Genomic DNA, 14,774 nt, shown 5'->3' on the forward strand with positions numbered 1-14,774 from the left:
TTGTATTTTAGTTTTTAAAATGGGATAAGTTTGAGAGTAAATCCTATACTCATTGTATGTTTGAAATTTTACTAAAAAATGAGTCAGAATTTTTTTTTTCCAGGATTTAGAGTCTCCCACCATAGAACAAGTTCATCAAACAATTGATGATGAAACAATACTGATTGTTCCTTCACCACATGGCTTTATCCAGACATCTGATACAATAGATACCGAATGTGTCTTGCCTTTGACAACACTAACAGGTACCATACTGTAATATAGCTATTGTCAGTGCTTGATACATTAATATCAAGTTGTGAGACATTTATAATCAAGTCCTTTTTGATCCACTATACTATACACTACACTGTCTATACTGGCATGGATTAAAAAACACATATGTATTTAAGACTAACTTGAAACTTAACTCATTACAGATCCAATACTCCATCATCAGGAAGAATCAAATATCATTGGTTCATCTTTGTGCAGTCCTGTTTCAGAAGACTCGAAGGATGTTGAGGATTTGGTAAACTGTCATTAGGTAATTCTTACAGACAGTTGAAGCAAAGAAGCCGCACTGTCAGTTACCATAGCTCCAAAGAAATAGGAGCAGCTCCCACAAGGCTTATTAATCTACCATTCCTCTGGCTTTTGCATAGCCAGTGCTGAAGCCTTACCTGGGTTTGATGACAGTGTGTGAGTTGGAGACGCATAACTGCACAGATGCCTGTGTTCCTGTTACTAGAAGGAATGTCGTTACTTGAGCTCCTGAGAAAAGTATCAGCAAAGCTTAACTGCTCTGGTTGAAAAGCAGTAATAGAACTTTCTATCCAGCCTCACATAAGCCTGGTTATATTTTGAAGAACTCATTATCAGCATGTTCTAGTTTGATATTTGACCAACAATCAAATTACAGAGCCCTAATAGGTGACTTGACTGTATGGCACTTACTTTATTAGCCCATTGCTGGCAGTGGGAGCTGATTTAGGCAGGGTAGAGGGGAAAGCATTAAAGAGTCAAAAAAATTCACTACAAGTTTTTTTATTGTTATTATTACTTTTAAAAGGAATATAGGTGAGAGTAGTTAACAAAACCCACCAGAAGCCAGCAGTTCCCAGCCATTTAAGAAACCACTGTTCATTAATTGACAAAGTAACTTAACTACTTTTAAGTAAAACTAAATTATATGGGGGAGAAGTAATGTTGCCTATCCCAGGACTGTTCATTATTTCTTCTTTTGCTATATAAATTACCCCTGAAAATAGCTGGAGTGGATGGGTACTAGAGTTTACAATTAATTTAGTGTATTAACTGGTTGGGAGCATGGTATAACTTCTTCTCAAAACACAAAACAAAATTTGCTTCTGTTAACAAAAGGAAACAAATCGAGTCATTCCTCCAATTAGAAAAAGGTTAAGCCAAAACTAGCCTCTGCCTAGTCTTGAAAGAACAGGACCCCTAAAGAAAAGTCATAGAAACATTGTATAAATTATTTTATTTATTACTGTAATTAGATCTTCACAATCAAAGTGTCTTTTTACTGTCTGTGTTTTGTTAATGTGAAACTGTAGTTCAAGCAAAAGTTGGTTGCCTAGGGAACAACTGTATATTCAGTTTAACAGAAATAAAAGAATATTTGTCCTAAAAAATACGTTGTTGTTACATTGCCTTTTGCCGTGCAAATACAGTGTAAGAAAGAAAAAAAAAAAAGCTTGTAAGGGTTGGGATGTTCACATGCAACATTTTTAAAGTAAAAGCAAAGTGATCCATATGTCTCCCTTGCAATAGGGAATTCAGATTTACAATTAACATGAAAATCATGTATCAGATTTAGAGGCCATCTACCAGCATTACCTCGTCCGACTGGTTCTCACTATCATAATGCGCTTTGGAAGAGTCCTGGTAGGTGTTTGTCCTCGGAAGCCTCACCTTCCCACATCATGGAAGTACAGGTTTGCACATATACATAACATGATGATAGAAAATAAGATATAGTAAATCAGATTTCTAAATTTTGGTTCTAAATCTCCTTGTCGATACCAGTAGATCTGAAAGAATTAAATAAAAGTTTTTAAGTTAATGCTCCCTAAGCCAACTGTTAATCAGTACTTTCATTTCCCTAAATGGTAGCCAGATTTAATTCTTACTCCTTATAAGTCAAGCACCTGAGTCTCCACACCCATGTTCACACTTTTCTCAGTTTACTTTGTTCAACCCCATACAGACAACCAGTCATTCAGCAGCTATTTTAACACTATCTGAGTAAAAGGTTTAACTCTCTTCTAGGTATTGCCAAAAAAGATCACTTTTCAAATCCTATTAGTTCAAATTGGGAACAGAGGCATCCTCCTCTGGGAGCCTTCCTGTTCCCCTCTAAATGGCCAACATCAAGTCTGTGTCATCTATATATATGCTTTATATACATTCCATTGAAATTCTAAAGAGTACTCACCAGAATGCAGGCAGTAATACAACTCAAAGAGATGCAGACAGCAAAAAATATATTCAGCGGCTTTGGAGGTAGTTGAGGGAAAACAAATGCGCTGATGAGCGTTACCTGTGTAAAGACAAGTCTGGTAAGGCCATGACCGTGTCCTCAGAAGGTAAAACCGTCAGCTGGGCTCTAGGCAGAGACACTACAGATGCTTCACCTTACAAATTATCTACTGCCAGGTTTGCTTCCTGGAATGTCAATGTAATTTTAACAAATCGTTTATAGGTATGTTCAAGATTTAGTACTTCTTCCTCTTCAGGAGGTAAAACTAGTTAAGTTCTATCAGCCTCTGAACAAAAATGAAAACTCATTTCAACCGCAGTCCCAGAACAAATGACTTTCCTTCTTTGTTATTTTGCATACTCCTAGCAAAAGTGAATACAATCAAAGTGGGTTTTGTTTGACATGAAAAAAACTGGAAGATGGGTTTCTAATACACTGTACAATTCCTATCAACAGGAAACAACAGAAAATATTACTACTAAGCAAGCAAGCAAACCTGGCGAACTCAGTTAACTGAAACCCCAATTATCTGATTTTCACTACTTCACATACTCTACTGGGAAGGGTGGTGAAAAATCAGACATTCTAAGACAGTCTATTTTTCAGTTGCATTTTTGTAGTACGACATGCAAAGCATTCATACTGACTAAAATGCTTTGCATACTCACCTATTCACACCTCACTAATGTTCTGTTTGGTTTGAAAGCTGCTGAACCACAATTCTCAAAACTGACCAAGAACCTGGGTAGAGTACAAGATACTTACAAGAATCAATAAGGATGTTAAGCTTCCAACAACCAAATGAATGATTCTATCCTGAAAGAGAAAGGAGTTTAAGCTTAATGACTGGGATCCATAGAATAATATAATAGGTACTGGGTTGGTTTAGAATGAAACCAGTATCCTATGTTCTCTCAGCTTGACACATTGAAATGCCAGACAAGGCAAAGTGAAATGAGCCAACCAGGACAGGGATTCCTGAAGGACTAGGATAGTGACATTCTAGACTGCTAAAGACCAAGTAACTACACAGAGGAAGGAGCCTACAGATTATGTGGGTAACAGTATTAGCCAAAAACAAACAACAGGAGGGGAAGGCAGGACAGTGCAATGCCTAGTCAAGGACCTCGGTGAATAGTACCAAGAACCAGACCTACTGACGAAGACCTGTGGTGTTTGTATCTACGTGTGATCCGCTTAAGTGTCCTTGCCTAATGTACAAGAAGATGCCGTTATTAGAGAATGCCAAGGCTGGAAGCAGTCTCAAATACCAGCTTAATTGCTGGTTTTCCAACTTGTTTAATGACAAAAGCCTTCAACACAAATATTATCGGAAGACCCCAGAGCTCTTCCCGCGAGCTTAGTTTCTGTCACCAGCCAACCAACTCCACACAAAGGACCTGAAAATTCACTCCTGCCTTCACAGGAGATTCAGGCCTCAGATGGTCAAAGTCACACAGTGAGTTAAAAACAATATTGAAATTAGATCACTGTTTAGATGCAATTTCTGGTATGACTACAAAATACTAGATTGGCGCAAGTTATGTACAGAGGGGCAGGTGTTTGGTCCAGTCGTTAAGATGCTGTGGGAATGATTCCCACTCAAGCCTGCTGTTTGCAGGCATCTGGGAAGTCAAACAGCAGATGCAAACATCAATTCTCCAAAGTTATTTACAGAACATCAGAATAAACCGAGGGTTTAAGCCCTGATTAGAAAACGCTACTGTAAGGCAAATGTGAACTCCAGTTTATTTCTGAAGAGTCAAATTTAAGGCTTTTAAAGAAAGGATGTTTGGGTAGTAACTGATCAGGAAACAACTTCAGAGAAAGGAAGAACACTTTAAAGCAGTGAACCTTCGTTTCCAAGACAGACACTGGAAAGCCAAGTGTACTGGGTGTGCCTAAAGGAGCCTCCACACCAAGGCCACTGCTGCACAGAGGCCAGGGAATAAAGGAAACAACTCCAGCCACACCCTTCCTAAACAGCTGACTCAACAGACCTATGGCTGCCTTAGTTAGGTAAGCCTCAACAGCCCACCCAGGGCTGAAATTAGAACACTGAAGGAAGAGACTAGGAGACAAGTCTCTAACTACTGTTAATTTACCCCACACAGGACATAGACGTGTATGTACAAAATCTATAGGCGCTAGGGTCTTTTACTTGAACTAAAGCTTTTGACCATAATGTAAATTAAAAATATTATCTCCAAGAAACTGCAACACTTTCACCTTGTGCAAAAGATTAACTATGGAGTCCTGGTACAATAGCCTAATCGCTAAATCCTCACCCTGCACACACTGGGATCCCACACAGGCGCCAGTTCGTATCCCGGCTGCTCCACTTCCCTTCCAGCTCCCTGCTTGTGGCCTGAGTTCTGGCTTTGGATTGGCTCAGCTCCAGCCCTTGGCGGCCATTTGTGGGGGTGAACCAGCGGACAGAAAATCTTTGTCTCTCCTTTGTCTGTAAATCTGCTTTTCAATAAAAGTAAATAAATCCTGGGAAAAAAATAAAAGATCAACAATGCTTTCTTCCAGTCTCTTCTAGGTACCAGAATATGTGTTCTCTGAGCAGTGTGCTGCTTGACAACTCCACATCCCGCATCTTAGTGCGTGAGTCCACCTTCCTGCTAAAACCCCTAGGAGGCATAAGGAGATGACTTGAGTCCTTGGGGTCCCTCTCTCCCCCTTGGGGGAGACTTGGAGTAAGCTCCAGGCTGCAGATTTCAGCATGCAGGCACTCAAGAAGTACACCAGCAGATGCAAGATTGGTTTCCAGCCACCCATGTGAGACCTCCAAATGTGCTGGCCTTGGGCCCCGGCTCCAAACTTGTATTTCACAGGCATTTCTGAGTAAAGCTGAGGGTGGAGCTTGGCTAGCACGTACTTTCCCTCTCTGCCTCTCAGTGTTTCACTCCTAGGCTGAAGTGCCACAGGACTACTTCACAGGTGGCACAGCAGCTCAGGGAAATGGAGAAGTGGTCGGAGGTTTGAGTTCCACTGAGCGCTGCTGAAAGGAGTCAGCACCAGTGCACCCCAACACAGCAGGCTCCATTTTTACTTCTCACTAAAGAGCAGCCTATACTGCTGCTACAAATCTACATAAATGTGGTAAGTGGCAGGTGGCACCTCAAAAATCCTATTAACAGCTTTTAAGAATGAAGATAATTACGGATTTTGGGGGGGGAGGAGCACCAGATTGCTACATTTGTCCACGTAAACACAACTGGTTTTATCCATTTTGATGAAAATACACGTAAACTTCACAAGTTCTCCCTGTCCTGTCTTGTAGACAATTGGAATAGAATTTCAAGTGATCTATGTGAGTACCCATAATTCTATCGCTGTAATGCTGTGATCTGTGCTCCCCTCTGAGGCTCCCAAGATGCAATCCATGACTGAGAGAGTGAAAGTATTTCTCAGTATTTTCTCTCCAAACTAAGGCCTTTGCTTCAGGTCTATCAGGATAAACATGAATCCAGGCAAAGAAACAGAGTTGTAGAAAACCTACCACTTCTAGTGCTTTTAGAGTCTTGCCAGTCAAAGTATAATTTCTGGCCCGGCAGCACCGGCCTGTCTGCCCCATTCCTATGTAATCACAAAAGGCACCTGGAAGGCCCATGTGACCTGCGTGCACGCTGAAGGAACAGAGCAGTGTCCTGAATTCTGAGGTCGCAGTGAAGTATTCTGCATGTGATGCTCAATCTCACAGGGTGGACAGCCTTCCCTGGGCCCAGTGACTTTCCAGGGCTTCTCTGTGGGGGTAACAGAACCCACAGCTGCCTGTCAAAGGACAGTTAGTTGGGGGTCTAATGGACATTGCATTTAAACTTTAACAAACTGAAACTGAAATCACTTCTACTACAGCTAGTCTGCTTGCTTAGTTACTTGTCACAAATACTACCTCCTCCCCCAATATTGTTTAACCCTAGTTCCCCCTACCAAACTGGTGCTCCTCTAAACTTTGTACTATTCTCTATCCCCAAGGAGGGAGCTGGACAGGAAGCGGGGCTGCCAGGCTTAGAACCAGAGCCCATATGGAATCCCAGCACATTCAAGCCAAGGACTTTAGCCACTAGGCTACTGCGCCAGGCCCGGCTTGGATTCTTAATGTTTGTTCATTTATTTTCATTTACTTGAAAGTCTGAGTGACAGAGATATTCCATTTGCTGATTGACTTCCCAAATGTCCCAACACCAGGCTGTACCAGACTAAAAACCTAGAAATATATCAGTGTCCCACATACATGGTAGGGTCCCAGGTACTTAAACTAGCTCCCAGGATGCTTTTGCAGGAAGCTAGATTTTATCAATTTAAGTGTCTGCTGTATTTCAAATTCAATAATGAAGAGTATCATCTCTTATCCAAAGCTAGGAAGCCACTAAGGAGAAAGAGTGGGGTGTCTTGGGGATACAGGAACAGACCACCACAGAAAAACCAGAAAGAGGAAGACAAGGAAGATGAAGGGAGGAACGCCACAGCAACTCAAGGGGGAACAAAACCAGCACTGTTCCCAAAAAAAGAGAGGGTGCAGAGTAAACTGTTCCATCCCATGAGCACTGCGATGGATGCAGCACACAGCTGAAGAGCGCGGCCTGAGGCCAGCAGCTCACAGCTTTGCCTTCCTCGGATGGAGGGCGGGTGAGACAGACATGGACAAATGGTTTGTACCTGGGTTAGAAAAGAGCCCAAGAAGCAAATGAAGAATATGTTGTCTGCTATCTCCATCTGCTGAGGAATGTCCTTAAAAGTCTCTTCTCCAATGATCTTTGTAAAACTCGGACGAGCAGTCCACATGCCCTAACGGTCTTTGGAGCAGTACCTGTGGAGCCTGGACTGAGAGAGACCAGGCTCTGATCAGCCTGCTGCTCAGCTACCTGACCTCAACGCCTTGCCCGTCTCAGTGTTCCAAATGAGAAGACGGGGTAAACGGTATCTGGCTGCCTACGGTTCTGAAGTGTCAGCTTTGAAATGCCTTTGGCCAGAGAAGGCCTATTCCCCTGTCATCACACCGGCTTGGGGAGAAGCAGGGAACGCAGTCCTACCTGGTCAGCCATGAGACAGCACCTCAGAACAAAACAGAGAACCCTAGGCTCATTTCAAATATTCAGATACAGGATGGATCTGGGAGGAAATGCAAAACCAACTTCTGTCCCCAACTCCTTGGAAATCCTGGTTCTAGAGTTTGGAATGCTAACAAGTAACAATGTTGAACCTTCTGTTTCCATGGTCATTTATGTTTTGCCTATTTCAAAAATGCTATTATAACCCATATAAGCACCCCAAAAAAGACCAGAGCAAAATTTCTAAAGGGATTTATAAGTGGGAGAGATAGACAGATAGATAGACAGACTGATTATTTTTTGTTAAGGAAAAATGTAGCTAGAGCAACTACTTTGGACTAAAAAATGTTAGTACTTTCTGTGGTTTCAGTGACTTGTGGTTAAGCAACCCAAAACACAGAGTAAGGCAGGTGTTAAACCTGACAGGTAAGACGCCATCTGAGGCGCCTCTCGGCCCACCAGAGTCCTGGAGCGCAGGCCCCCGCTCCATTTCTGATCGCCGCACTCTCCTCATGTGCGCCCCAAGAGGCGACACTGACGGTCCAAGCAGCTGCACCTACTGCTGGATGGCTTCCTGGCACCGCGGCCCTGAGCACTGTGGGCATTTGGGAGGTAGCTCCTAACTGTCTGTCTCTCCGGTAGAGAACATGCCACAAAAACTACACTATGAGGATGTGAAGCTCAGAGACTGGTCCATGCATTGACTTCCTCTCCTGCATGTATCTGCCTGTGTCAGCCCTTATGCCCAGTTTCCACTGTCGTCCGAGACTGCTCGAAGACTGCCAAACAGTGCAGGTGAAGGCCCTCGACAGAGTAGCAAACACCAAGTAAGGTCAGCAAATGGTAGTTAGCACAGCATCACAGTTAACACCACATCAACTGGGGAGCCTTCCCAGACAGACTAAGCCTCACAGCTCGCTGGGAGCTGAGCTAGCCGAAGGCCTGGCCCCAATCTCTGCCCAATTTCAAAAGCATTCTTTCACTCGCACAAGGAAACACAGGTTTGGCAATCCACATGTTGCTATAGAGGCTTGTAAGAATCCCCACAAATATGCACAACCTTTGGGCTGCAGTGAGAAAGCAATGACTCAACTCTCTTACCCCAAACCAGCACAAGTTGCCTTCAGACAGGTAAGTTCAGCAGACCAGCAGCTTTGCAGAGGCCAGACCTCACTCAGTTTACGCTTTTTCCCAATACTGTGCTACCCACTCACTACTCACCTCTTAGCTCTAAAGAGTTCAAAATGGGGGGTGGACACAATAGCCTAGTGACTAAAGTCATCACCTTGCATGCCCCGGGATTCCATATGGCCACTGGTTCTAATCATGGTGGCCCTGCTTCCCATCCAGCTCCCTGCTTGTGGCCTGGGAAAGCAGTCGAGGATGGCCCAAAGCCTTGGGACCCTACACAATGTGGGAGACATGGAGGTGGCTCTGGGCTCCTGGCTTTGGATTGGCTCTGGCTGTTACGGCTGCTTGGGGAGTGAATCAATGGACAGAAGATCTTTCTGTCTCTCCTCCTCTCGGTGTATCTGACTTCCCAATAAAAATAAAGCAAATCTTAAAAAAAAATAATAAAAGATGAATACACACATAAATTGAGAACTGGGAAAGGCATTGTGCCTAGTGCTAAAACGGTTAAAAGATGTGGAAACAGGCTCCTGCTCCCAATCCGCTTAGATTCTAGTCAGGCAGACAGGATGTGCCCATGTCCCTCACTGCCCATGGAGGAGGCACTGGGGCACGTGCGCCAGCGAGCTCACGGGAGAAAAGCACAGACAGGCTGAGAAAGGTTCCAAGCGGAGAGCCACACTGAGCAGACCCAAAAGACTCAAAGCAGGTGTGACAGAACGAACAGGGAGGGTGTCTCACACAGGTGCCAGCCTGGCCAGGCTGCCAGAGCGAAGCCAAGAGCAGGAATTCAACCCTCGGTCTGCAGTGGAATCCCCTGTGCCAGAGCCCCAAACCCAGAGGATTCCAGTCGCCTGCTCTGGGTGGGGAGAGAAAACCGACATGGGAATGGGAAGGCGACGAGCCCTGCATCTGCTTGTCCCAAGCAACTGCTCTAGCACAAGCAGTCTGGAGAAGCGACAAGAGACGATGATTTCGGTCCCTCAGGTGACTGGTGCTCCTCTGTGGGCTCCCCTCCGAGCTCTGTCACAAGGGAAACCCGAAGCCTGCGCACCAGGAGGCAGCTCTCAGGGGCCCAAGCAGACAGGTCCTGAATCACAGCTCCACTCTAAATCACAGCTCCATTCTAAACTCAGCAGCACAAAGCTACAGTGAAGGCCCAGAACAGCCCCCAATCCTGTCCTGCTACACAAAGGCCAGATGCTGCACCTCGGAACTCCGACTAGGTCCACCTGTCACGCAAACACCTTGCTTTCCACCACGTGTGACTGCTGCTGAGGGGAGGGGGATGTGGGCTGCTGCTTCCGCCTTTGGGAAAAGCAGCCCCTCAGAGACCTCTCCATGACTGCGGGGAGCTCAGAGCCTGCTCCTCCAGGGCACTCGCTCCTCCATCACCTCCAACAAAGAACATTCACAAACATCGCCATCCTTCTCAAGGAGGCACTCCTTCCTCTGTTGGGAGGTCAGGCTGACCCAGAAGTGGGTTCCCGCTGCAGCCTCGCCTTCCCTCGCACTGGTAGGACAGGCTTGCTTGCTTTTTTTCTTAAGATTTGTTTATTTTTATTGGAAAGGCAGATTTATAGAGAAGGGGACAGAAAGATCTTCCATCAGCTGGTTCACTGAAGTGCCCAAATAACTGCAGTGGCCACAGCTGAGGCGATCTGAAGCCAGGAGCCAGGAGCTTCTTTCGGGTCTCCCACGCTGATGCAGGGTCCCAAGGCTCTGGGTTATCCTCTGCTGTTTCTTCAGGCCACAAGCAGGGAGCTGCATGGGAAGTAGAGCAGCTGGGACACGAACCAGCACCCATACAGGATCCCCGAGCTTACAAGGTGAGGATTTACCCACCAAGCCATCCCACGCTGGGCCCAAGCTTTCCTTTGTTAACCTGAGAAAACCACCACCAGTTCACCAGGCTAGAGCAGCTGAAACCGATTTCAGGCCGTCTGGCAGCCCATCAGCAAGCCCAGAAATCACAGTGACTCTCAGAGGCTGAACACCCCACTGCTATCCTGGAGCACACGTAGACACAAGCTGTGGGCAAGACAGGCGGAGGGACAGTGCAGACTGCCAGGGCTCCCTGCACACCAGGGCAGGAGGGGAGGAAGAAAGCCCCAGAGCCACAATTCCCAGAGGGTATTCTGCAAAAATTCACCTCACATGAACGCTCCCATAGGGGAAGTAAAAGCAGTAAGGCTTTGTGCCAGGGCTAAAAAGGCCACACCACGGAAACAGCTGAGGAAGTACCCACCCTTACCAACAACAGTCACAGTGAAAAGTTTCTGAGAGTCCCACAGAAAAAAATAAAAATAAAAAAAGTTTTGAGGTTGGCACAGTAGCACAGCATGCAATCCCCCACTGTGGCACTAACACCCCAGATGGGACTCCAGTTCAAGTCCCCGCTGCTCGACTTCCAAACCAGCTCCCTACTAACGACCCGGGAAAGCAGCAGAGGATGGTTCAAGTCCTTGGGCCCTTGCACCCACATGTGAGGCCCAAGAGAAGCTTCTGGCTTCAGACTAGTCCAGCTGTGACTGTACAACCATTTGGTGGCTGAAAGATCTTTCTCCTCCTCTCAACTCTGTGTAACTCTTTCAAGAAAAATACGTAGATTTTTAAAAACAACCAAAAAGAGAAATGTTTCACAAGCATGATTACAAATCCAAAAGAAGTCACATGCATTATAATTTTGAGGTGCAAAATGGTAGTGCCAGCTGTGTAGGGTCACTGGGTACCTACAATGTGCCCATTCAGAATCAAGATGGGTGTTGTACATACAAAAGAGCTGGATTCCAAAGGCTTATCAGGAAAAGCTGAAATGACAGCACTTTGGATATAAATGCCCATTATACATATTAAAATAATTTCACCTGCTTATACTTTTAAATACAGCTACCAAAAACCTTAAATTATATATATAGGAGACATAGAAACAATAGTCTTACAAACTTCACAATTTCCGATGAACTCAGTCTCTGTACCACATTTGTTTTGCTGAGAGTTGAACAGTAACACAGAACTTGAGCCTGGTGCGGTAGCCTCACCTTGCATGTGCCAGAATCCCATATGGGTACCAGTTCGTATCCCGGCTGCTCTACTTCCCATCCAGCTCCTTGCTTGTGGTCTGGGAAAGCAGGCGAGGACGGCCCAAAGCCCTGGGACTCCGCACCCGCGTGGGAGACCCGGAAGACGCTCCTAGCTCCTGGCTTCAGATCGCCACAGCTCTGGCCACTGCGGCCACTTGGGAAGTGACCCAGCAGATGGGAGATCTTTCTCTCTGTCTTGCCTTCTCTCTGTAAATCTGACTTTCCAATAAATCATTCTTAAAAAAAAAAAAAAAAACTACATGAGAAACTCATCTGGATATTGTCACCCAAAGACTTGTGGCAGCTGACAGCTCCATTAGACACACAGCTCTCTTCTCTGTGGGCAATGGCTTCTGATGTTTAGGTAACCAAACAGGGCTGTTCCACTTTGCCTGTCACCCCAAGGCACAGTCTCTAGTCACTCTAAATACCAGCTAAAGGCTGGGTAAATCCAGTGCCTGAAGGTACAATCACCACGCACCCAATCACCAAGTAAGCACCGATGAAGACAGAAGGCCCTTCAGGCACGGCCCACACAAGGGGAAGGCCCAACGTCCAGTTACACACAAGGTCTAAATCAAGTTCACAGAAAATGCTTATTATGAGAAACTATGCATAGATTTCAATTTTTTGCATCAAAATAATCTCCTAATCCCAATTCTCCAAGGTCTTTTAGATGTGCCTTCATGTAATTCCTGTAGCAGTATCTGGTACTCTGTACACCTCCCGAGGCAAAGCCCCACACCGGAGCCTCCTGGGCAGGGGCCTTGGCGTGCGGCCCCCAGCAGCTCAGGACAGGCTTCTGCACCCAAGCCCACAGGCAGGTGGGGGGCCAGAAGTGGGAAAGGACCAGGGAGAACTACCAGTTGACACAGGTAGTTCCATGAAGTCCTTCCGTGAGGTCCCGCCTGCCTGGCTGTGTAACAGGAATAACTCCAGCTCTCCAAGGCATGTGATGGTCAACCCCGAGGAAGCCGGGGCCCAGCCTGCGGTCGGCGGCCGGAAGACAGTGTCCTCCTCTCCACTCTCCTCTGCTCAGCCGTCCCCAGAGGCTGCACCCATCACGGACAGGCTCCCTACTGTATAGGTCAGAGAGAACTCAGACACCAGCCAGCCCAACAGCAAGTGGGCTTTCTGCTCAGTGGTCAAGTTCACACTGGCACCCCAGGCTCTGAGAGCGAGCAGCTGGCTACACAGCACAAGGGCACCCGCAGGGTCGTCACCACCCTCCAAGGGAAGGACACCCCTGCCTTCATCCTATTCTCTCTCTCCTGAGGCCCACCTTGCCCAGGCCACGTCCAGCTCTCCATGAAATCTGCACTAAATGAACAAAGCTGGGTGCCTCCCTCCTCCCAGGTCAGTGTCTCCATCAGAAAGGAGCCCGGTGTCTTCAGGACGGGCCCTGTCGGGGGAGTTCCTCCAGGTGCCGAGCAGGCCGGAACAGCCATGACACACCCTCCTTCGCCTCTCGCTCCCAGGAGCTGCGGCCATTGCTCCAAGGCGCCTGAGTGGCTGGGGTCGTGTGCGCCCATCACACGCGCTCCCCACGGAATGCTCCAGAGGTCTGCGGGATCCCCTCACCTGGCCAGCAGCCGGGGGCCCTCCGGCTGGGGCTGAGCCCGCTGCTCCAGACTCTCAGAGGCAGAAAGCACTTGGCCGGGAGCCGGGTAAGGGCTCTCAGCTGCCGCCGCGGCCCGGGCTGGGACTCTGAACGAGGCGTGACCCCTCCAAGGCCTGGAGTGCGGGGCGGCTGCTCCGGGGCCCGCCGGCCCTTTGATCTCAGCGCCCGTCCCGGAACCCCGGCCGTCTTCAGAGCAGCCCCTCGGCCGCAGCCGGGCCCTCCAGGGTCCTCGAGTGCTGCTGTGTCCACGGAGCCCGGCGCCCCTGAAGCCTCGGGGCGGCCAGGTGGCCGGCAGCCCAGAACTTTCGCAAACTCGTCCAGGGGACAGAGGGCAGCTCCGCCCACCCACGGCCCGCTCACCTTGGCCGACGTCTCCCCAAACAGAGGTCTGTTGTCCAGCCCGCTGGTGCCGTAGGTCCTGGCCGAGAAGTCCTCCATCTTGGGGCTTCCTCGTTCTCGCCAAGCCTCTCAGCGGCGAGCCCGCATCGCCTCCCGCGGCCTCAGGGCGCCCGCGTGGCCGCAGCCCCTGGGGTCCTCACGCCGCTCCGCCCGGGCCCCGCTCTCCTCATCCCGAGCCGCTGCCGCACCAGGGAAGGAAACAGGGGCGCGTGGCCGGGGCCGCTCCCGCCTGCCCGCACCTCCCCGGGGCCGGCCCGCACCCCGCACCCCGATCTCCCGGTTCTTCACACTTTCCGCTCAGGGAAAGTTCTCGCAGTCCCTCCGCCCCCGAAGGAGCCGCACAAGTGAAGTTGCCGGCGCGCGTGCCGAGAGGGCGCGGGTGGCCGCCGCCAAGCCGCTCTTGCAGCCCTCGCGTCGCCTCCGTCCCCCAGCCTCCCCTCCCGCCTCCTCGGCCCTGCCGAGGCCGGGCTCCGCGGGAGGAGCGCGGCCCGGACCTCACGGAGCGGGAACCTCCCGGCCCGGGCCCGGCCCTGCCCCGCTCCGCGCCCGCAAGGCCGAACCTCGGCGTCCCCGGCCGCCCGCTCGCCGAGCCCCGGCCGCGCCGCCGTCGGGGCTCGCAGTCCGGACTGGGCAGGAAGGAGGAGTCGGCGCGGGCCGAGGGCGCACGCCGCTCCGGGTCCTCTCTCAGCCGAGCCGGCCGGGACCCGCGGCCACCGTCGCCAACCGGCCCGGCCCGCCCAGGCCGCGTCACCGGCGAGGCGGCCAATCCCGCGGGCCGAGGCGCCGCATTGGCTGCGGAGCTCTCTCCGGGAGGCGCCGGGCAGGCCCTCGCCCCGCCGGGAAGCGAATCTCGGCGGCGACGCGACCCGCGCGGGACAACGCTGTCCCGGGCCCGGGGCGTCCGGCGCGCGACCGGCAGCTGGTGGACCCCTGGGTTCCTGTCAGGGCTGTTTGGGGAGGTCTGTCTGGCGCTGCTCTGTCATAGGGTGCCTTTGTGT

The 14,774-nt window shown here is 49.2% G+C and overlaps 2 protein-coding genes across 9 annotated transcripts in view; one reads left to right on the plus strand and one right to left on the minus strand.

The window, feature by feature from the left end:
* The window catches only part of DMTF1 (cyclin D binding myb like transcription factor 1), a 43,486-nt gene extending 41,600 nt beyond the window's left edge, over positions 1 to 1,886 (plus strand). For all 6 annotated transcript variants that reach the window (XM_058678291.1, XM_058678295.1, XM_058678294.1 and 3 more), the window contains 2 exons: positions 104 to 245; positions 420 to 1,886. In XM_058678291.1, the coding sequence (XP_058534274.1) occupies positions 104 to 245; positions 420 to 526 (249 nt within the window). In that variant the 3' untranslated portion in view covers positions 527 to 1,886. The remainder of the gene's footprint in view (positions 1 to 103; positions 246 to 419) is intronic.
* On the minus strand, positions 1,464 to 14,404 carry TMEM243 (transmembrane protein 243). Of its 3 annotated transcripts, XM_004582277.3 has the most exons (5): positions 14,337 to 14,404; positions 13,738 to 13,955; positions 3,248 to 3,298; positions 2,438 to 2,542; positions 1,464 to 2,033 (listed from the first exon to the last, which is right to left on the minus strand). In XM_004582277.3, exons 2-5 carry the CDS (start codon positions 13,813 to 13,815, stop codon positions 1,911 to 1,913), a joined length of 357 nt encoding a protein of 118 aa, XP_004582334.1. In that variant the 5' UTR covers positions 13,816 to 13,955; positions 14,337 to 14,404; the 3' UTR covers positions 1,464 to 1,910. The 3 variants fall into 3 exon arrangements, with proteins under 3 accessions (XP_004582334.1, XP_058534279.1, XP_012781637.1); XM_058678296.1 differs by lacking the exon at positions 3,248 to 3,298; XM_012926183.2 differs by lacking the exons at positions 13,738 to 13,955; positions 14,337 to 14,404 and adding an exon at positions 7,525 to 7,718.
* Positions 14,405 to 14,774: the final 370 nt, after the last annotated feature.

Source organism: Ochotona princeps, chromosome 20 (assembly GCF_030435755.1).
Source record: "Ochotona princeps isolate mOchPri1 chromosome 20, mOchPri1.hap1, whole genome shotgun sequence".
Taxonomy (NCBI): domain Eukaryota; kingdom Metazoa; phylum Chordata; class Mammalia; order Lagomorpha; family Ochotonidae; genus Ochotona; species Ochotona princeps.